Source organism: Xiphias gladius, chromosome 10 (genome assembly GCF_016859285.1).
Source record: "Xiphias gladius isolate SHS-SW01 ecotype Sanya breed wild chromosome 10, ASM1685928v1, whole genome shotgun sequence".
NCBI lineage: Eukaryota > Metazoa > Chordata > Actinopteri > Istiophoriformes > Xiphiidae > Xiphias > Xiphias gladius.
This window is the reverse complement of record NC_053409.1, coordinates 17,952,637-17,974,823: the sequence shown is the minus strand read 5'-3', so window position 1 is coordinate 17,974,823 and position 22,187 is coordinate 17,952,637. Positions and strand designations below refer to the sequence as shown.

The window sequence follows — 22,187 nt, the reverse complement described above, 5'->3', positions numbered from 1 at the left end:
ATTTGTGGTTGCCTCATCCGCCTGACAGGACCAACCCACTCCCAGCGGAACATGAATGCAGGAAGCTACAGAGCCGGCTTCGGTGAGAATAAATCATTCATTTCCTATGGGATGAAATCACAAACGATTGTACTTAATGTTAGTTGTTATAGCTTTTTTTTTTTAGAGATTGCGACATTAGCTGGCTGCGAGTAAACCGGGACAAGTAAAATCGGACAGTTTTCCGTTTGTGCAGGACGAGTAAGCTAGCTAGTTAGCTGCGGCTATTCTAGCTAACGTCAATTTTAATTTTTAGCAGCCTTGCGTCTACAAACTGTTAACGAGCTCTGTGTGTGTGTGCATATGACGGGCATTGGAGCTGCTTAGACTACTAAAATCTTACCATGTGATCAAATTAGCCTTTAGCTCATGGTTAGAGCTCTGAGGATTGTCAGTGAAACAGTCCGGATGTCCGACTGATGAGACACGCTGAAGTTTCCCATTGGACAGAGATCATTGAGCTGTTTGTTTACGCACGTTTAAAACATCATATTGCTGTTGTGAAATACGGGAAACCACCAGTAAGACTGTGATGTCGTTTCTAGGGCTTCTTCCTCTTCATCATTTTGGTCTCTCTGTCCTCGCTCGTACTTTATAGCATATATCACGATACAGATTTTGTCTAGATTTATGATCATTTGTAAGGGGGTTTGTTAGGAAAATTCTCTTGAGCCCCTCCACTTTTCGACCTCTTTGTATATAGCTTGAAGTTTCTATCACCTACACTAATGCGGTCTAATACAACCGACCTACAATAAATCCTCCCTTCATGAAGGTTACAATGTTCAGTTTTTGTTCACTGTGTGATGATTTTTGAGGAAGTCGTCTGTGATGCTGCTGAACTGCATTGCGTTATGTGGACAGGTGTTCCTATTATCTTGTCCACCCATTCAAATCAATGTGCGTAGGATAAACAGCAGATACACCTGTGTATAACACAATACAGTTCAACAGCAGCACAAACTGCGGCCTCCAAAAGGGATCAAACAGTTGTATCAGTACCTCTTTAACACAGTTTCAATTAAAAAAAATGAACATTATAACCTTCATGAAGAGAGGGTTTATTGCAGGACTGGTGTATTAGTTTTAGTCAAGTGTTCCTAATAAACTGACAACTGGGTGTACATGGCCCCAGGTTCACTGTGCATCAGTTATTTTGTTGTAATTTTATTAAGAACTACTTCATATAGAAATATGCACCATATGAGCACAATATAAACTAAAACAATGAAGGTCTTAAGCTGAGCTGAAACATTTAATCGATTAGATTTTAGACAGAAAATTAATCAGCAACTATTTTGATAATTGAATAATCGTTTAGGTGATTCTTTTTCTTTCTTTTTTTTTTAAAAAAATGCCAAAATGCATGTGTTCTGTTAATCTGTTGCCAAGATTTTCTAATTTTCTGCATTTTATACCATTTGTAAAATAAATACCTTTGGGTTTTGGACTGTTGGTTGAAATGCAGGTTGGATGTTTGACTATGTTACTTTGGGCTATTGGAAATTGGGGTTTAAAAAACCAACTTGATTAATCAATTTGAAAAATAATAGTCAGACTAATCAAAAACAAAATGGTTCATTGTAGCTCTAGTCTCAAAACTAAATTCAAAAAGCACCCCTCTACAAGACAGAGACACAACATCATTGAATAATGCAGGACACACATTCATTGATATCATACTTAGGTGTTGTAAATTTGCAGTTTATTTCACAGGTCCCATACTTTCCTATAATTTCTTAAAATGAATTGATATATATTAGTTACTATCGCAGAAACATTCCTTTAAAGCACTCTGTAATTTGGTATTAACCAAAGCTGAGCATGCAAAAGTGTAAAACAAAATGTCTATAGGCAAACATTCACTTCAACATAAGGTACTGTGCAAAAGTTTTAGGTGCTTTAGATGTTCTGATTGTTATCCTTCACATGATATCATCAGGGAGGCATCTGATCGGTCCCAAATCCATTCTGCAGCATAACAACGAGCCCAAACATACAGCCAGAATCAGTAAAAAGCTATCTTCAGCGACAAGAAGAACAAGGGGTCCTGCAGCAGATGGTCGGGCCCCCTCAGAGCCCTGAATCCATCATCATGGAGTCAGTTGGGGATTACATGTAGAGACAGAAGACAGTGAGACAGTCTAAATCCTCAGGAGCACTGATCCAAGTTCTACCTGCCAAGTACCGTGAAAAACTGTGAGCAGTTGAACTGGTGGAGAACTGCTGCTGTTGTAAAGGAAAAAAGGGTGATAACAACAAATACTGATTTTAGCTTTTTTCTGTGTACTGCACTTTGTATGAAGTTAATCGATAAAATAAAAACTCTTCATGGCATTATTTTTGAAAGCATCCTGGCTTTATCTTTTGTGCCTAAAACTTTTGCACAGGGCTATATAAGAAGAATAGAGTTTCCAATAATAAAGGAATAATTAATGAATATTTACTTGGGTTTAAAAGCAGTCATTTATGTGACTGCCTATAAACTCAACATATCTAACCAAACTCAAAAAGTTGTCTCAGAACTCTCTCTTTTTTTCCTCTAATTAGTATCACGTTACATTGTTCTTTACAGGAAACTGCATTGGAAATTATCAGGAAATTATAGACCCAAAAAGTAAAGCATAAAGAAATTTGCAATTGATCAAAGCAGAAAAACCAACTGACACCCAATGAACAGAGGCTCTGCGGGACAATTACCTGCTTTGCCCGGTTGGCAAACCAGTCTTGTCTAAATCCAGCTGAGATGGATTGGACTTCGTACCCTGCATCATAAAGCATGTCAGCGGTGTCTCCAGTGGTCACGATGATCAGATGTCGCCCCATGCTTACATTTGTTCTATCTGCGGAAACTCTTACCACTGCTAAAAATACAAACATGCATATTCAGACCTACACCAAGAGAAGACAATTTGGAACCGTGTCTTGGCAAAAGGCTTCAAAACCGTGTTTGAGTTGTTTAGCAAATTAACAGTATCCTACTGTGTTTGGCAAGTTTGTCATGTTTGGTGGAAGTACGGCTGAATTCAGTAGCACAATGTTAATAAGGTTATTTCCTGATATCAATGTATATCACAATATGGCAAATGTAAACAAGATTGCACATAAAATAATCTCACCGATATTTGAAGCAGTTAAATTTGTCCCATCGTGGTGTATTAATGACTGCACACACTTCATTTGTAGAAAACAAAAACTTAAGTAACTAATTTTGTTAATTTTAAATGAGCACTTGTCAGAAATGTGCAGAATGATAGCATGATACGATCAAATCATAACGATTTGTTTCTGCTAAAAGTTGAATTGTTTACCTTTCAATATTGTCAAGAATCTGTGCTCACATAACACTACATAAGTGGCAACTTTCACATGTGGACTGACTCAGTTCCTTCATTGTACTTTGGGTACAATCAAATCTCTATTTTAGATTTCCATGTGTCACCCAAGATGCTTTTGGTGCCATTATATAAACAGGGCTGAGCTGTTTCTTCATCTCATTTGCCTCTCCCTCCCACCACTGTTTTCCCAGGTGTGGGCTTAAGGATGTGGCTTCTGTGGGTCCTGCTGCTGTCGCTGCTCTCTGCAGTGTCTGGGGGTGCAGACTCCAAAGCTGTCACCACCACCCTCACAACCAAATGGGCTGATACGCCTCTGCTGCTGGAGGCCAGGTACGGCACTGCACCGCTCAACAGTAAAGCAACAGCCATTTGGCCGCATTAAATCTGACATTCAATTTTTGAAGCAGATAATAGATAAATCACTGTCCTGAGGGCTGGTGGGGTCATTAGTGAGACTATCGTCTAAGTGAGTTTAAACTTGTGTCTCGCTGATGTGTCCTTGAGCAAGATGCCGGATGCTGTATTGTTGACTGTACCCTGACTGACCCTGTGTTCTGACTTTAGGGAGCAAAATGAAAACCTTTCTATAGCAATTCCTTCTTTTTTTTCAAATTCACTATTACTCCAAATGTAGCTTTTAACACCTTAAATACAGTGTATACGAAGTGTGTCGTATTTACATGCACATTTTATGAGACTGCCACCTACATCTTCTTCTTCCTCAGCGAGTTCCTGGCAGAGGAGAGCCAGGAGAAGTTCTGGGAATTTGTTGAAGCCAATCAAAACATAGAAGGAGAGCATGATGGTAAAGTAAAGCCGCCTCAGCCAATCTAGACCAGTTTTCACTTTTAGTCTTTGTGCTGTGAGCAGCTGAATTTATGATGTGTATGCAAGTCTCTTGGCAGCAATTGCAGTGTCAGTGGTTTTGGCCAAACACTTATGCAAGCAATAACATGATAGAGTAGAGCTGCAAACTACATTTTTGTTCTGCTCATTTATGTCTCTGCTCGTGTTTAAACAGTTGAAGCTTAATTCCTGTGATTAAGTTAAAGAAGTAGTGTTGAAACAGTTGAATAGAGCTAGAGAAAACTTGTCGAATAACACAGTGTTTACACATGACTTCTGTGTGCGCCTGTTGTCCTCACACAGACACAGATCAGGCCTACTATGACCTGATATTGAAGAAAGCCAGTGCCTTGCTTAGCTCCGTCCAGCTGAAAATGCTGAAGTTTGCCCTCTCCCTGAGAGCCTACTCTGCAACTGTACACTCCTTCCAACAGGTACCAGCAGGATGAGTAAAATTTGTTTTTTGAGGGCTTGTACATGCATGAAAACGGGATCATATTCCTGTAAACCTGTTTGAATGTTTTGAATGATCCCACTGTCCTATTTTTAGATAGCGTCCAATGAGCCACCTCCGTCTGGCTGCTCAGCTTTTTTCAGCGTCCATGGAGAGAAGACTTGTGATGCCGAAAGCTTAGCAGCACTGCTGAAAACTGCAGCTGAGAGGTACTTAAAGACACTTTCAATTCAGACCTGAGCATTTTAAAATGAGTAAAATAATGACTGATCTTATGACTGACCTCACTCTCTGTCTTTCAGGCCGAAGCCGTACCTGTTCAAAGGTGACCACAAATACCCAGGATCAAACCCTGATGCTCCTGTTGTCATCCTCTATGCTGAGTTTGGAAAACCGGATTTCCAAAGGCTTCACCAAGTCATATCATCCAAAGTCACCGAAGGGCTGGTGACTTACGTGCTCCGCCATTACCTGGCTGTAGGTGTTACACACAGTCCCGCGAACAAGATGCCGTATGAATGATGAATTCAAGAACAGTTAACAGTACATAGTGACACACTTGGATAAAGACTAAAGAATTTCACAGCTGACAACATCTTATTATACAGACAACAATATAGACCGTATACAGTATGTGACATAAATACATTATACTTATGTCCACTTACTAGCTTTTGCCAAAGCTTTCATCTGCATGTCACTTTCTTCATCAGCGTTTGCTCATTGAATACATACATTGATATACACTGTCTATGCATTGTCCCTGTGTGTATGCAGCATGGCGTTGTTTTGGTCCAATGTAAATGATAAGATTATACTAGATAAACTGAGATTAGAGTTGAAACGATGACAAAAAATTAATTGCCAAAGATTTTGATAATCGATTAATCATTTTAAAAGATTTTAAGCAAGAATTAACTGGTTCTGTCTTCGTAAATGAAATATATTGATGATTTGTGACAAAAATTTCACACAAATGTCTAATAGAATAAAATGATGAAGTGATGACATTCATATGCAAAATGTCAAATGCGACTTCACTGTGACATTAGAATGTTCTGCAAAAACACTTTTCTGGCCATGATTCAACACCATGACCCAGGAACAGATGGAGAGATTGTGACCATATTACACATTTGGTCGGATACTGAATTGGTGACACTAATCTTGGGTGCCCACCTTGAAACTGTGGTGATTGTACAGATCTTCAATGCTGCCGGTTTGAAGATGTGTGTGAAACAATCACGTTTTAGAGTTCATAGCTTCTTTGCAGCAATATCCACATTTGAAGCATTGTCTACTGTCACGGCTACAAATTTTTTTTCAAGAACAACAAAGCCTAACAAAGTCAAATACCTCTTATTAAATTCCTTCAGAGTCTTTATTACATATACTTTATGAGTCTGGAGGACATGGATGTAAACTGCAACTTGTCTAGTTGGTGGAGCCAAACGTGAGGAGCTAATGCAGTCTGGTTATGATTTATTTGCTTCTTTATTATTTATCTGGGCATTGTGCTTAAAAGGCCAAAGAAAGTAAAAGGTGCATATAAAGGGAGCTTAAAATTTTCATTCTAGTTATTGTGGATTATAGTGTGACATTAAGTCATCTTTAGGTTACATTATCAGTAAATCAAATGTTTTCCATATTAGGAAACGTGTTATCCTTGTAAGTAAAGGGTTGTCGGGTGAAATCCCAATGTTTTTTTTTTTTTAAGGTCAAGTCATGAAAATCGAACAGATACTTTCCCTTCCCTCTACAACTAGTGTCATAGTGGCCTTGAGTAAGGCACTCAAACCCTCTTTCTTCCAGTAGAGATACACGGTTGTCCACAATAGATGAATGTAGTTGTACTGGGCAGCACACAGATTTGAATTCACTGTATTTACTTCTGTGTGAACATGAGGTAAGATGATGGTTTAAAAGCACTTGTCTTTTCAACTATTCTTACGGTATCTTTAAAAAAGAAAAAAAAAACTCTGCAGTTTAATTGGGCTCCTCATTTACGCCTGAGATATGCTTCTCCAATTTATCATTTTTTCCCTCCAATTATCCCGAATCATTCCCACCATCTGTCTGTTAAGCATGAAGTCTTGGGCACTGGAGAGGTTGTAACATTTAACACTTTTTTGTTTTACTTCAAAGCTGAGGGGCCAGTCAGGGGACAGTTAATGTCTTCAACACTTAGCAAGCAACAGCTGGTTGTCTGCACTTGAAAGCTTTCTTAGTAGTTGGCACGTTCATGCGTTTGTCGCTTTTACTGTTGTAAATGAGATTCATTTTTTTTGCAACAGAGATGAAAACGAATACACAAAAGTTAACAACAATAAATGCCACTTGGGCAAACATTTTTTTCTTCTTCTTACTTATTGAATATAGATTGGAAACATTGTTAAATTTGCTATCAGTGCCGCTGCAGTGAAAAAAAAACTAGACAGCTTGATCGATGCCTAACTTACTTAACCACTGTCAGTTCCTTATGAGAGCATTTGCACATGCATTTAAGACCTCGCGGAATACATCCTCAAGTGGCGTGTCCATGTGCATCAAGGAGTAAGACACACTCATGTTAGGGCTAAGGGTGACTTTTACTCTCCTCTCCTCTTTTTACAATGTTTCCAATTTGCCTCCAGAATCCAAGTGGAAAGAAAGTGTATCTGTCCGGGTACGGAGTGGAGCTGGCCATCAAAAGCCAGGAGTACAAGGCAAAGGACGACACACAAGTCCAAGGTGGGCACGCACACACACACACTCACAAGAATACACACTGTTGATACACACATCTCCATGACTGTGTAATCGCAGAGGAGTCCTGATGTGAATAACGAGTTATTTGATTGTGGTGTCAGGGGCGGAGGTGAACGCCACAGTGATCGGAGAGAATGATCCGGTGGACGAGGTCCAGGGATTCCTTTTTGGCAAACTCAAGTGAGTGGCTCATTGTCAGGCCATGATAAAAATTCAGAGCTTGGATAAGCTCCAGGAACTGCACCACGCTCACACAAGCCAAGATTTTCTCTTCTTTTTTCCTCTCTAGTTTCTTCTCTCAAACTACTGACTACAACCTTTTATCTCTGATAAACTAACCTGAAAATTAACTAATCTGTCTTTGAATCCGTCCACTCTCTTAATTAGTAATTTGCTGTTTAAGCATTTAGCAGAAGCACTTAAACGCTCTCTCTCTGTCTTTTTGTTAACAGGATGCTCTACCCGGAGCTAAAAGAACAGCTAAAAGAGTTGAGGAAACATTTAGTTGAAAGCACCAATGAAATGGCACCTCTGAAAGTCTGGCAAATGCAAGGTGAGTCTTCTTCCAGATTTCATTCTCCTTTTTCTACCGTCAGTACATTTTCTGTTCTTCTGTTTCCTGTTACATGATTGGATTCGTCAATACCAACAGTCCACACAGGAAACGTCTGTTTATGCATGTCGGTATTACATCTGTTAGAAATTACTGGATTCTGGAGAAAGACTGTTGATATTTGAACTAAAACAGCAAAACAAATACACCCCTCCCCTTGGTGCCCCTTCAAAAGCGCCACTCCTAAAATTTATGGTCGAGCACAACGACACAATGGCAGAATCCATTGTCTTATGCGGCCTGGAAGTGGATACTCTTTCTGATATAAATCGTCATCAAACAAAAGACATGCACACAAACACATCATCCAAAACACAATGGAGTAAAAACTAGAGAGAGTTATTTGTTCAGACTGTCTGTATAAAACTACAGTGACAGAAGGTTTGTAGCTAATAAGGAAGGTAACGTTACCTGGTTTAGCATTTCAAATTATGCTTCAATCCAAATAATCCTACTGTGCTAGCAAACTTCTATTTTTAGGTCTTTGTGTCTATAAAACCCTTCACATATTTTTATGGACAAGTACCATGATACAGAGCAAACAATGAGCAAATTGCTGCTACTGTTGCTGCTGCGAAGCTAACATGCAGAGAGGACGAGACTGTTACCAGCACACCAGCTGCAGGCAGCGATTCTCACAACTCTTCCGCTACTATAGCTAACATCACACGAACACCATACTGTGGCACACTAGAGAGTAGGCCCGAAGGTCCGTGGGCAAGTACTTTAACGCTACTGGACACGCAAATTTGACACCAGTACCTGCTTGCTAACTAACCATTTGGGATTAGCTATCACAAACATCAGCAAATGGGACAAAACAATACTGACCTATTGGCTCTGTGAAACTCGGCAAAACACACCTGTCAAGCAGAAACAACCACCCTATCCGTCTTCGTGCCTTTCACCTCCGGGAGGTCTCTCCACCATAGCTGGACAGGCCATTGGGACTACAGACCGCCGATGTGGAGGCCTTCAAGTGGGCTTCCACATTGGTGGGCAGGAAAAGCCATTAAATTTTGAAATTTCTTACCGGCGCTGTGAATCTCTATAATGGCCCTCTGCGTGCCTGTCATTTGGGGTGTGGTTCGGTCCCAGCGGATAAATCCAGGGCTGAATTTCTTTCCCAGTCCAACTGTGCAAACTCCACCATTGGAAAGCCTCACTGATGTTAATGGGGGTCTTCCCCCTCACCTGACAATAGCCCTTCTTTTTCAGATTTTGTTCCTGGGCCTTCTCCTCTTAGGCTGTTAATCGTCCATCACTCCTTTTCTGTTGTGCAGCAAGTTAGCATGCGCCAGAATTACCATCTCTCTCGCTCCCACTGCCCCTTTTGTTTCCCCCCCTTGCACGAGCACAATCAACCTCAGGTGCTGATTGGGTGGAATTGTCGGTCCAAGCCACTTTTCTTTATATCCCATTTACAGAGCCGGGGCTGTGTAGGTACACAAGATTTTTCTTCAGCACACACTCAGAAGGGACAGCTAGCAGACCATGAGGAGATATTCGCTGAATTTAACAAGTGTTATAGATAATAATTGCTTACTCTACCTTTAATTGGCTGTTGACAGCATAGTAAAACAAATATGTAAAACTGACAGAGCAAAGATCATACAGGCTAACAAAAATAAACTGTGAGGCCCTCGGAGCATGCACCAAAGCTAAACACTTCGTCAGCTTACTGTTAACACCTACAGGCATTATTTCTGGCACTTAAATTTTAAGGGAATCAATTTTATGATCCTGTAAATGTACCCTCAGGACTCAGACCGAGCACTCTGTCCATTAGTTTCATAGCTACAGCTGACAAAAGATAATTATATAATGGCAAAAAACCCCAGGTTCTCATCCCTGTCAAAATGTAATCAATTGTTTCTTGACCCAAAGACCTTTCTGTCCATACAATTTCATAGAAATGTGTTCTCACGGCAAATTTTAAGATACCTTAAGAGATAACTTGCTTAACTCACCAGCAAACTAACCAATGAAAAGAAAAGAAAAAAAAAACAAAACATTTCCTTCACCTAGGCATAAAGGCAAAATTCATCTTAAATTTACCTAAAATGTTTAGTTCTGTTCTCTGGTGCGCTTTTCTTTTTACTAAGGCTGTTGTGAAAGCTGTCAATTGAACTCTCGTGTGGACCAAACAACCGGACCAAGACTGCTTGAAAAGATGGGTCTTGGTCCACTTCCAAGCAGACCAACCACAATATTTTGTGATAGCAGATATGTGACCTTAGCATTATTTTAATTAATCTGCTGATTGTGAACGGTTAAGAAAGAAATCTTACCAGCAATCTTTATAAGCAGAATGCATATTTATTCCAGATCGAAAAACAGAACTGTATTATGCTTCTGTCTTACTCCGTTTATTTTGGCAGTTCCTCGATTAAAAAGGAGGGAAATATGACTGCACAGTAACTATCCCCTCAGTAATATTTTATGATACATGATGCCTTTTTTTGTCCTGATTCTGCCTGTTCATCACTATTTATGAGTTCCAGTTGCAGTCTCGAATATTAATTTTCTCAACAAATTATTTCTCTGTGAGAACTTTGTAGCCAGCAGAGAAAATAAATAAACACATAAAGTGCAGTAAAATGCTGCTGCTGATGTTCTGTCAGTCACCAGAATTCGATTTTTCCCACACGGGTCCATGTACTGTAGCACTTATGATGCAAGATGACAGTCACCAAAACTGTCAAAACATCGGTTTTCAGTCCGTATAACTTCAGCTTTACAGCTCTTGGTTTGTTTGTTAAAAGTTAGTGTGAACACGCGCCATGTTGAAAATCTATTATTTTGTTCTTCGGTCTTGACCAAATAAACCGAACTACATGTGTGAAAGCACCCTAAAACTACACTTCAGGTCTTTACTGTATGCGTTTAGCTTTGTTTTTCCTTTTGTGAAACTGGGATTAAAATATTGTCTTGTGATCACACCCTGAATCACACTTGATACACTGAAAGCTTTGAAAATTAACTAATTCCAGCGGGAGTCTTTGCATCCACATTGATGTTGATTCAGTTGTTTCATTCATTTGATGTATTTTACCTATCCATTGATCAAAAAATAAATAAAAGGAAATTGATATTGGCTTCTGTTGCTTTAACAGTGAGATCATTCCATCAGTGAATTAAACTTTCAGCAGAAAAATTATACCACTAGTTCTGTAATCAATGCCTGTGATCGATCAGTGTGCTCTGGATACGTCTGAGTCGTAATATCTTGAAGATATGAGAGCATTCTCGGCTGCTACATAAAAGCACAATTGATTAGGGTTATGTCATCTGATGAATCACTTAAATGTATGTGCTTTTGAATTCTGTCCATTTTTCGTTCTTCAAACATACCTCAAGCTAGTTTTTATAGCTTTATTTCTTTCACTAGGTGTGGTCAGGATGCGAGCATGAGGCTGCTTTGATATTTGGTGAATGAAGGATGTGAGGGGATGAGAGATTTGGCTGAGCTCGACTGTCAGACTGTCATGTGGGCGTCTGTCTTTATCTTCTACCCCGCTGGGGCTCATTAGCTCAGCCTGTTTATAAAGAGAGGGAGACCTCCAGGGACTAGTAATCATACAGGCTACAACGCCATTACAGAGATGCTCAGTGCATTGAAATAATCCTCACTACAAACTCCCCTTCCTTGAAAGGAAAAGCTCTATATACTTACACACTTGTACAATATCTTATATACAATGTTATCACATACTTTATACATATGTAATAATATTCAAGTCTATATTCTTAATTCAGACTTAAATGCTTTAAAGCTTCAAGATAGTTTTAATTAGTGCCTCCGAAGAAGACAAGCATGTTAACATGAAATTTTTTCCTAATTAATATGTTAATTGGCTTAACTGATGACTTGCAACATGGCTCTAGGGAGGGCAGTGTCTGGCTGTCACTGGGTAGACCCACCACTTTGGTCCAGAATGAAATTTCTCATCAAATGGATTGCCATGAAATTCTGTACAGATATCCATTGTTCCCAGAGGACATATACTAATGACTTTAGTGATCCCCTGGCTTTTCCTCTAGTGCCACCAACAGGTTCACATGTCATTTTTTATTTTATTTTATTTTTTAAGTGAACTGTCTCAATAACATTGGATTGCTTGCCCTGAAATCTGGTACAGACATTCATGTCCCCCACAAGATGAATTGTAATCACTTTGATGATCCCCCGACTTTTCATCTAGCGCTCATCAGGTCAAAGTTATAATTTGTCCGATACTTAAGTTTATGCCCAAAAAGTAATGACGTTCCCGTCGGCTGTACTTTGTGGTTAGTGCCAGCTGGCAAATGTTAGCATGTTAACAAACTCTAAACCAAGATGGTGAACATGATAAACATTTAATCTGCTAAAAATCAGCATGTTAACATTGTCCCTGTGATAAATGTTAGCATGCTGATGCATTATGCTCAGAACACCACTTTGCATAAGTACAGCCTCACATAGCTGCTAGCATGGCTCTTAGTTTTGTCTTAGACTCTTAGTTTTGTCAAAAGAAAGTTGGTGAGTTCATGATGATAATTTGAAGTAACATTTGGCTGTTCAAGCACCCAATGTTCTTTTTTTTTTTTTTTTTTTAACGTCAGAAACTTGATCCTTTCAGCAAGTATTCATTGTGAGTTTATTCACAGTACAGACTGACAAATACTAATACTGCTTTTATTTTGTTGAAACATTCTCTCTTTCTGTGTTCTCTTTCTCTCTACTCTCTTGTGTGTTTCCTCCTCTCCTCTCTGCTTTTGTCCACTCATCTCTTTCTCATTTTTGTCCTCTTTGCCTACGTCCCCATCCTCCCACTATTTCTTTTATAGATCTGAGTTTCCAAACAGCAGCTCGCATTCTTGCTGCTCCCGCTGTTGAGGCCCTCAATGTTATGAAAGACCTCAGTCAGAACTTCCCCACCAAAGCCAGGTAAAGGAGAAACAAGCACAAAGTAGCTCATATAAGAAGTTTTGGGTTGACACAGAGGCAGTTTTACAGATCCGTCTGCCCTTTTCCTCTCACAGGTCCATCACTAAAACAGTGGTCAACTCTGAGATCCGTAAAGAGATCGCCGAGAATCAGAAGGTACATGTCTGTTCGTCCATTCATCACTTAAATTTTCATCTATCAATCCCCTAAACCCCTATTTCACTCTTTTTTTCTAACACAATGAGGCTGACCTTATTCTGTGTTTTTCCTTACTGTCAACAGATTCAGTGAAAAGAACCAAACCAACATTGTGTTAGTCTGTCTCTTAATACTTTCCAACTCCACTACTCTGTCAGTGGAACTCAGCCCCAAACCCATTTATTCCTACTAGAGATGTAAATCTTTAATAACGGGTCACAGATATATTGTTTAATTAACAAAAAAAAAAGGCTTAGTAATTTCCTGAAGTAGCTGGGCTCTGTAGTTTTTAGCAAGGGTTGCTTAAACTGGGGGAAATAGTGCATTTGTAGGGGACTATTTTAAGCCATGAATTAATACTTACTAGTGGTCTAGTAAGTATTTGCAGCAGTTGCATTGTGTATGTTGTATTTACTCAAAATAAACTACGGGGCCAATGTTCGTGGTAATGAAGTTACTTGACACCTCGTAAAATGGTGTGGATCATTTATGAGTTTTAATTTATTGTTAGTATTTATTTATGTATTTTTTTACAACAATGAAGCTCTATGGCACAGAGGAACACTGTAAACTAGTTCAGACTGTGACTACGCAGTCAATACTTATTAGTAGGATCATTACATTATTGGTTTTGGGCTTTTAATGGGATTTGTTGAGAAATATATAGAATATAGAATATTGGCAGCCATATCCTTTAAGGTGTCATCACAGAGTCGTGGTAGGACATGCTGGAAGGTAGGCAGAAAGAAACTGGAATACATACTTGTCTTATAGGCTGCTTTTTTTCATGTACATTTGACCATTTTTTGTGCTTCCTGTTCAGTACATTATTGCTGTTTTTTTTTTTTCTGTTTTATTTTTCTATGTAGAATTTAAGTTCCAGTGAGGTTTACTATCGGGATTATACCATTATGTTTTCTCTTACTGTGAAGTATTTTTTGAGCATTTGAGGTTTCTACCTGTTAAAAGGGAGTTTTTTCCTCGCCACTGTCGCCAAGTGCTTGCTCATGGGGTAATGTCTGGTCTCTGTAAATATTATTATAAAGAGTACTGTCTAAACTTGTTCTATATGAAATGTCCTGAGATAACTTCTTTTAGGATTTGGTGCTTTATAAATAAAATTGACTTCACTTGATTAGATAAGGACAGAGAGGGGAAAGAAAATCAGGGTAGAGGGAGGGAGAGCCGGGCTGACATGCAACAAAGGTCCCCAGCTAGACTCAAGCTGGGGACGTTAGTATCGTAAATCCCTTAAATCACCGTTACTGTCTTTTGTTTTGGTTTGGTTTTGTCGACAGATGTGAAATATCATGCTCTGCTGCAAATTTTAGGGATCGTTTCCAAAAAAAATTGTTCTACTAGAAAGAGTTTTTATGTCATGTTTTTTGTTTAGGAAACCATACTATATACATACATTTTCATAATGGTCTCAAATGCACACATTTTCCCCTCATCACAGCTGCTTGACTTCTTCATCCTCTTTCATTCCGCAGTCTTTTCGTTCTCCGGCATGCCAGCATTCTTACCTTCCTGCTGACTGTGTTGTTGAGAGGTCAGGGATAATTTAGGTTTGGCTGTTTACCAATCTAATCCAATAAAGGAGAAGAATAAAGAAAAACAGATAGCAATATTGCATACAGCCAGAACCACTGTCCCTCAGCCTCTTAGCCTTTGTCTATAGGGAAATATCTCAAAATGAGAACTGCCCTTCTTGTTTTTGTTTTGTTCCTCTCACCTTTTATTATGTGATAAATTGTAAACAACATCTGACTTGAAAAGCATTGAGTTCCTGACAATATGTTTGGCTTTGCTCAGTTAATGGAATAGGTAATCACCCTTTTTTCTTGTCAAATGTTTTTCTCCCCCCCCCCCCAACTCTTCCTCAAGCTGTGCTCACATTATCTTAGTGTGCAGACAGGAGTTTGGGTGGGTGGTGGGGGTGAGCAGCAAACGTCCTAATTACTGAATCGGTGAGTCATTCGGCAGGCGCACTGAGTCCTGCGGCGAGAAAAGGATTATTGATTGAAGTAGTTTGGACACAAGCACATGCACACAGACATTTCTCTCTCTCTGTCTGTCTCTCTCTCTCTCTCTCTCTCTCTCTCTCGCACATGCACACACACGCTGTTTAAGCGGGATGAACAATATTTGTGTTACTCATGTCTTGTTGTAATTGCAGTGTCTAGAGTATGATTAATCTGATTTCTTTGTCTTTCTGTAATGAGATTTGACTGCGCCAGAACAACTTTGAGCTTTCCTTTTGCCTGTGCAGAAACACAAAAAAACACACAGCTTCTCACAGCCATGCACACACACACATTCACACACCCTTTCTCTCATCATTAGACTTGTTCAGTGTGGGTGTTGATTGCTCTAAACAGACTGACTTTAAACCGAGCTGTCAGCCCTTGTTTGGAGCTGTCTACGTGCCTCGTTACGGCTTATTGTTGTCTGCTGTCTGTAGTTTTACAATATAATTTACTATGCGATAGCCAGCTTTGATGTTACATGCTACACAGCGTAGCGATCTGCTCGGCTGGAGTTGAATGGGGAGTTTTAGGGTTTGATGTGAACAGGATATTTAGGGATGTTGATGTTTCTCTCTCCATAGCTTTTCAAAGGGTCACTGGGCCTGCAGCCTGGGGATTCAGCCCTGTTCATCAATGGCCTGCACATAGATCTGGACACACAAGACATCTTCAGGTACACACATGCAATCATAGTCATATATAGAATATTTTTACAGAATGTTATCTTTCGGTTACTAAGCTGTGTAAAATCTCTTTTCTGCTGTGCACAGAAATATGTTTGCGTTTCATTCATCTTTTGCAACCTATATATCAAAGCTGCAACGATTAGTTGATTGACAGAAAATGAAACTGCAACTATTTTAATAATCGATTAAATGCTTAAGTCAGTTTTCAAGCAAAAATGTCAAATAATTGATGGTCCAATGAATTTGCCATCTTTGGATTTTGCAGTTTTGGTCAGACAAAATGAGACCGTGGGCCGTTGGGAATTGTGATAGATATTTTTCACTTTTTTCCGACCATACGACTGAATAATGGCAGATAAATTGCTAATGAAGATAATCGATAGTTACGAGAAGTCATGTAAATCCTGTGGCATTCTCTTTTGATCAAACACCGTACCGTATTTGACATAAATATATTCTAGCGTGCTGCAACCACACTAATAGTCCATAATTAAACATTAGGCATAGGCTCATCCTTTTGGGTTTTTACCGAACCAAACATGACCAGATTTTTTAAAATGGAGTAGTTCAGTTTCAAACAACTGTTACCTGGATGTGATATCAAAAGTTAGAATGCTGACCATACAGAAGTTTACAGTAAATATGATTGTCTTGCAACCTGCAAATGAGCTGCAGAATATGTACCAAAAAACTGTAATAAATGAAAAATAAAGAAAAAAATAAAGTTTGAAAATAAAGACCATTTTCATTCGATTTATTTGATTCATCAATTTATCATTTAGACTGTGAAAAGTAAAAAAAGAATTCCGCAAAATACCCATCTCGAGTTCTGAGTGCCTACGACGATGTCTTCAGTTGCCTTGTTTTGACCAACCAACAGTCCAAATTCAAAGATATTCAGTTTAAAATGATATAAAGAGACAAACGCAGAAAATCTAAGAAGCCATAATTGGTGAACATTTGGCTTTTTAGTTGGTTAAATGACTGAAATGTAGGGCTGCAACAAACAGTTATTTTCCTCATTGATTACTCTGCTGATTATTTTCTTGATTAATCATTTACTCAATAAAACGTTAAATAATTGTGGGAACAAAATGACAATTTCAATTTCTCCTAGCCTGCAGTGATGTCTTCAGTTTTCTTGTTTTGAAGGAGATATTCAATACACTTTCACATACGAAAAAGAAAAGCATCAAAACCTCACATTATAGAGAATACTTGGCAACTGAAAAATGCAAAAAAATAAGTATACATATCTCTTGTACATAATTAGATTTTAGCAGTCATGTTGGTAGTTTCATGCTCTTATTTAAGCCTACAGAAACATGGACACCTATTTTAGATGACCAAACACTGATTCCCCTCTGTCCCTTCTTACCTGCAGTGTGTTTGAGGTGCTGCGCAGTGAGGCGAGGGTGATGGAGGGTCTGCGCTCCCTGCTCATCGAGACACCCTACATCCACGACATCCTGAAGCTCAACGTCCAGCCCTCTGACTCCGACTACGCCGTTGACATCCGCAACCCTGCCATCAGTGTAAGAAAACCACGTGTTCTTTTGCCTCACCTTGCTGCAGAGGCGCACAGGTGTTCTCAAGGACACAGTCGCATCATCGGGGTGGGCTTACAGGTGCAATTGAGCACACCTCTGATCACGCCCAACCACACCCGTCAGCAATGCTGGTGTGAAGTTACTCTTTAATAGTGCAATATTTCAGGCACTGTCCGTTCATTTTTCCCACATGTCCTGGAAAACTTTAGTGCTGTTCTTAGGTCATGTAGCTTTTTAGGTAAAGGAAATTACTATGAAATGAAAAAAAACTGCCCAAAATATCCTTGAAAAAATTAGCTGATTTTGGAAAGGTTTTAATAACAACAACGGGGTTGCTAACTAAACAAATTTGGTCAGGGATGAAGTTGTAGGAAGTCATGTTTGCAAACTTGCAGAAGCTTTAAATGGGTACTATGAATACTAGCTTACATTATAGAGTTTTTCTGTGGTGCCATTTATTGATTAGTCAGTCAACAAAAAAGTTTGGCCGATAAACCATTTTCATTTAGCAAATATACCAAATATTCCCTGGCTTGTGATTTGGACATCATCACGGCTGTCAGAGCAAACAATATTTGAAGATGTGAATTTTAGTCCTGGACACTTGTGAAGGGACAAATAAATGAATTGATTGATTGAAAAAAAATAATAGAATGATTAACAGACAGTGACAGTAATTGTTAGCTGTGGCCCTAGTTTCCAGCCCTCAGCGGTCGATCGTAATCTCTTGTTGTGACTGACCTGCTCTTGGTCTCAGGCTGCCCTTTCCAATTCAATTCGCTTTTCCTTTTTAGTGGATTAACAACCTGGAGACGGACCACAGGTACAGCTCGTGGCCCTACAACGTGCAGGAGCTGCTCAGACCAACCTTCCCCGGAGTCATCAGACAGATCCGCAAGAACTTTCACAATCTGGTAAGTCCATGCCTGATTAATCAAGCCCAGGTGAATCAAAATGGATGTGAATCGGTGTGAGAAATACCAGCATGTGTGTGTTTTGTGTTTGTGTGCGTTGCAGGTAATCATTCTGGACCCAACTCAGGAGAATACTGCTGAGCTGTTGAGCGTTGCGGAGATGTTTTATGCTAACAACATCCCACTCAGGTTGGTGTTTGTGTCACCAGAGAAGTGCTGGAATATAAACCTCCTAGAATAGTTTCTTTATGTATTGGACATTGTGTGTATTTTCTGATGAATATTGCAATAAAAAAGCAACATAATACTTTTTATTGCTCTACAGTTACTGCCGAAGCAAGGGAAATCGAATAGAAGCTGCAGTAGCACTCTGTGGGGATGTGTAGTTCAAATTCATTTTAATTTAGGAGTTTTTTAAGGCAGGTTAGGGAGACCTTTGATACCTTGGGATTGTCAGTTTGTTTGAATACTGATGAAAGAGAAGGCACACACCCTGCATTTTAGCTGTCCAATATACAAATGAGAGTTTGTTTTGGAAAACTATGTGTCCTCTGCTTGTGTTTTAGAATCGGGTTGGTGTTTGTGGTGTCAGATGAAGATGACATAGACGGTATGCAGGATGTGGGTGTGGCGCTAGTCCGTGCCTACAACTACATCAGCGATGAAGTGGACAGTCAGAGTGCATTTGAAGCTGTCATCTCGGTGAGTCGGCCTTTTACCATCACTGTAATGACCAACCTTGTGAGAAGAGAGTTTCAAGCATGGAGAGTCTTGAATGTTGTCCAATAAAATAATGTTTATCAGTCTGACACCCCTAAAAAACCGGCATAGACAGGCAGAGAAGTTGTGCTTTCTTTGAACTAGTTTTGTCCTTAGTTTCCCGCCTCCATTTTTCCTTTCAGATGTTTAACCGGGTTCCCATTGGTGGACAGCTAAGTGTTGGGGATGTGGTGAAGGTGCTGGAGAAGAGATTCCCCTACGTGGAGGTCAGCAGCGTCCTAGGAGCCGACTCCAGCTATGACAGCAACAGGAAGGTGAGCCGAGTTGACTGTGGCATCACTGGGCTGGTGCTACCATCATTATGTGGGTATTATCAGTCATTGGCAACAGCGTTACCTGTTCATTAGTGATGTTTTTTTATACTGTGGTAAAGGTAAGGTTTTTATGAAGGAAATGTCACACACACAGGCAATTAACTCTCGTCAAGAAGGGGAATAAAAGTATCTTCTGAAACTGATCCTTATACAATGACAGCAATGAATAGTATAATTAAATTAAACCTGACACTGTTAGAAAAGATAATATACATAAGCTTGGATTAGCTTTTCCAGGTCCTGCTTAGACATGGGTGCTCAGCTATATTTTTGAGACAATAAAAGACTCCACTACCACTTTGTGTGTCCTCTACTAGGAAGGCCGGGCGTACTATGAGCAGACAGGAGTGGGCCCGTTGCCTGTGGTCTTGTACAATGGCGTACCTTACCAGCGTGAACAGTTGGACCCGGACGAACTGGAGACAGTCACCATGCAAAAGATCCTGGAGACCACCACCTTCTACCAGAGAGCCGTCTACCTGGTCAGTCAGCATGCGCACGCGAACACACAGACGGGGACACACACACACACACACACACACACACACACACACACACAAAAAAAAAAAAGTCAATAAAGGTGTGTATTTGATGGCTAACACACTGTTCATTTTTTTTTTTCTATTTATCTTCAAAGCAAAATCCATTTTCATTGCAGATGAGTCAAAAACAAAAAATAACTGATTGCATGAATGTGTGTGCAGACACAAGTGCATATTTGATGAGAATTCAATTTACTTTGCATGGATTCTGTAACGCATTGAGTTCTTTCTAGATACTCCTGATTTGCTCATATGTATAGTCTGTAAAAAAAAGAAAAAAAAATGTTTCCTCCTCCTTCCATCAAGAAACTGAAGAAATATTCTGATTGTGCAGATTTTTAACAACAAAAAGTAGTTTAATCTCAAGTAAGACTTAATGGAACAGGTTACATACTCACTGATTTGTGACTTTGCAGACACTGATGATACTAGTCGGGAGTATACGTCTTGTTTTGTTTTGTAATTTGTTCAATCTACTACAAAACAGAGTTCAATTTAAAGAAAACTAAACACTGAAAGGAAAAGAGCAGAAGATCTGTAGATATTTTTTTTCCTTTTAAGTCAAGCTATTGGAAAAATTGTTCATTTTTACAAGTACACTGTTGAGTATTGTTGTGATAAAATAAATCGTCCTTTAGGCAGGATCTTTGTGAGCATGCCATCTGTCATTCTCTCCTGTTTTAATGTTCCAGCACCCAGACGAGCCAACTCTTTGAATTGGTTCTTTCAAAGGTTTTCTAAGGCATTTAAGCGCAGTGGGCAGTGTTTAATTTGGTGTCTATTCGAGTGTTAGTTCCGAACAGGGTGTTAGTCATCCTTCCTGTTTTCTCCTTTTCAATGTTTAATCCAAACTTGTTGGAAGAAAACTTTTTAGTCGATGCGCAAGAATCAGTATCTGCAGTGTAAAAGCCATTAAATCTCGAGGGGGCTTTGTTACCAGTGACTGTGGGGATGAAAGGCAGGCAGGCGGACAAGGACCCTCCTGCATTACTGTTGGGTCTGCAGTAACAGTGAAGCATGTCCCCCGCGAATTTGTCCGTCAACCTCCTGAATCTGTGTTCATGCGGCTCGCAGGGTGAACTGGCAACAGATCATGACGTTGTAGACTTCATCATGAACCAGCCCAACGTTGTCCCTCGCATCAACCCCAGAGTGCTGTCAACCAGCAGAACATACCTGGACCTGTCTGACACCAGTGAGTACACAGGAGGGATGTAAAGGAATACAAAGAAAATATCTGAAAACCAACCATCCATAATAGCTATAATTAGTCTTTGCTGCAGCATCAATTTCCAGTAATTTAAGTAATTTTTTTTTGTTTTTTATTTTGTTTTTTATTTATTTATTTATTTTTTTTACCAGAGTAGTGGTTCAGTGCAGGATAAAGCTTGTCTGATGCTGTACAAGTGTTATTTTTACACTAATGAGCTGACATTGAAGCCTGGCACCTTGAAGACTTGACAGCAGACCAGAAACTGACAAGCTGAACTTAGGGACCATCTCAGAAGTGAATGGAAAATCACCACAGAGCTTTTCAGATTTTTCTCATTTCTCTCATTTTATGTTTTTATCCACAAACAACTCAGACCAACTTTAATTTTATATGGACTTCCTTCCACTGTGTGAAGGCCTTGCCAATTTACGCTATAGATAGATAGTAGATAGATGGTAGCTTTGCACTACACACCTAGTAATCATTCACATGTATACATCTCTGCAGTCTAAAAAAAACATCATATCATGTTCAGCATTTGCTTCATGATCTCCAGTCCATTCCTTTTTTTCCCCCACTTTTTACAGATAATTACTTTGTAGATGATTATGCTCGCTTCTCAACTCTGGACACCAAGAAGAAGAGCACCGCTGTGGCCAACAGCATGAACTACATGACTAAGAAAGGTAAGATTTTGCAGGAGAGTCTTGTGTGTCTCTGGGCCCTTTTCCAGAAAGTGGGTTTAGTTTTTAGACTTTTTAGTTTAGTTTTTTTTTTTTTTTTTAGACTTTCAACCCTGAGATGAGGGAAACTCTGGATTTCCCTTTCAGATCCTAACGTGCTCGCTGGCAGCTTTTCTTCAACAAACCCTGAGTTTCCTGTGTGAAGCTTTAGACACATAAGACATAAGATCATTACTCGTGGTGTGATGGTCACACTGTCATAGTTAACATATCATATTGTAGATTACCTGATATTTCTGGGTGAGGATG

At 39.5% G+C, this 22,187-nt stretch overlaps 1 protein-coding gene across 2 annotated transcripts in view; it reads left to right on the top strand.

Moving 5' to 3' along the window:
* Nucleotides 1-22,187, top strand: part of uggt1 (UDP-glucose glycoprotein glucosyltransferase 1) — a 40,147-nt gene continuing 17,960 nt past the window's right edge. For both annotated transcript variants that reach the window (XM_040137275.1, XM_040137274.1), the window contains exons 1-20: nt 1-82; nt 3,569-3,707; nt 4,103-4,182; nt 4,527-4,657; nt 4,774-4,886; nt 4,980-5,154; nt 7,311-7,407; nt 7,527-7,605; nt 7,878-7,978; nt 12,869-12,968; nt 13,064-13,124; nt 15,778-15,869; nt 17,267-17,417; nt 18,227-18,346; nt 18,450-18,535; nt 18,913-19,048; nt 19,249-19,380; nt 19,758-19,922; nt 21,057-21,177; nt 21,783-21,881. In XM_040137275.1, coding sequence (XP_039993209.1) covers nt 52-82; nt 3,569-3,707; nt 4,103-4,182; nt 4,527-4,657; nt 4,774-4,886; nt 4,980-5,154; nt 7,311-7,407; nt 7,527-7,605; nt 7,878-7,978; nt 12,869-12,968; nt 13,064-13,124; nt 15,778-15,869; nt 17,267-17,417; nt 18,227-18,346; nt 18,450-18,535; nt 18,913-19,048; nt 19,249-19,380; nt 19,758-19,922; nt 21,057-21,177; nt 21,783-21,881 — 2,209 coding nt within the window. In that variant the 5' untranslated portion in view covers nt 1-51. The remainder of the gene's footprint in view (nt 83-3,568; nt 3,708-4,102; nt 4,183-4,526; nt 4,658-4,773; nt 4,887-4,979; nt 5,155-7,310; nt 7,408-7,526; nt 7,606-7,877; nt 7,979-12,868; nt 12,969-13,063; nt 13,125-15,777; nt 15,870-17,266; nt 17,418-18,226; nt 18,347-18,449; nt 18,536-18,912; nt 19,049-19,248; nt 19,381-19,757; nt 19,923-21,056; nt 21,178-21,782; nt 21,882-22,187) is intronic.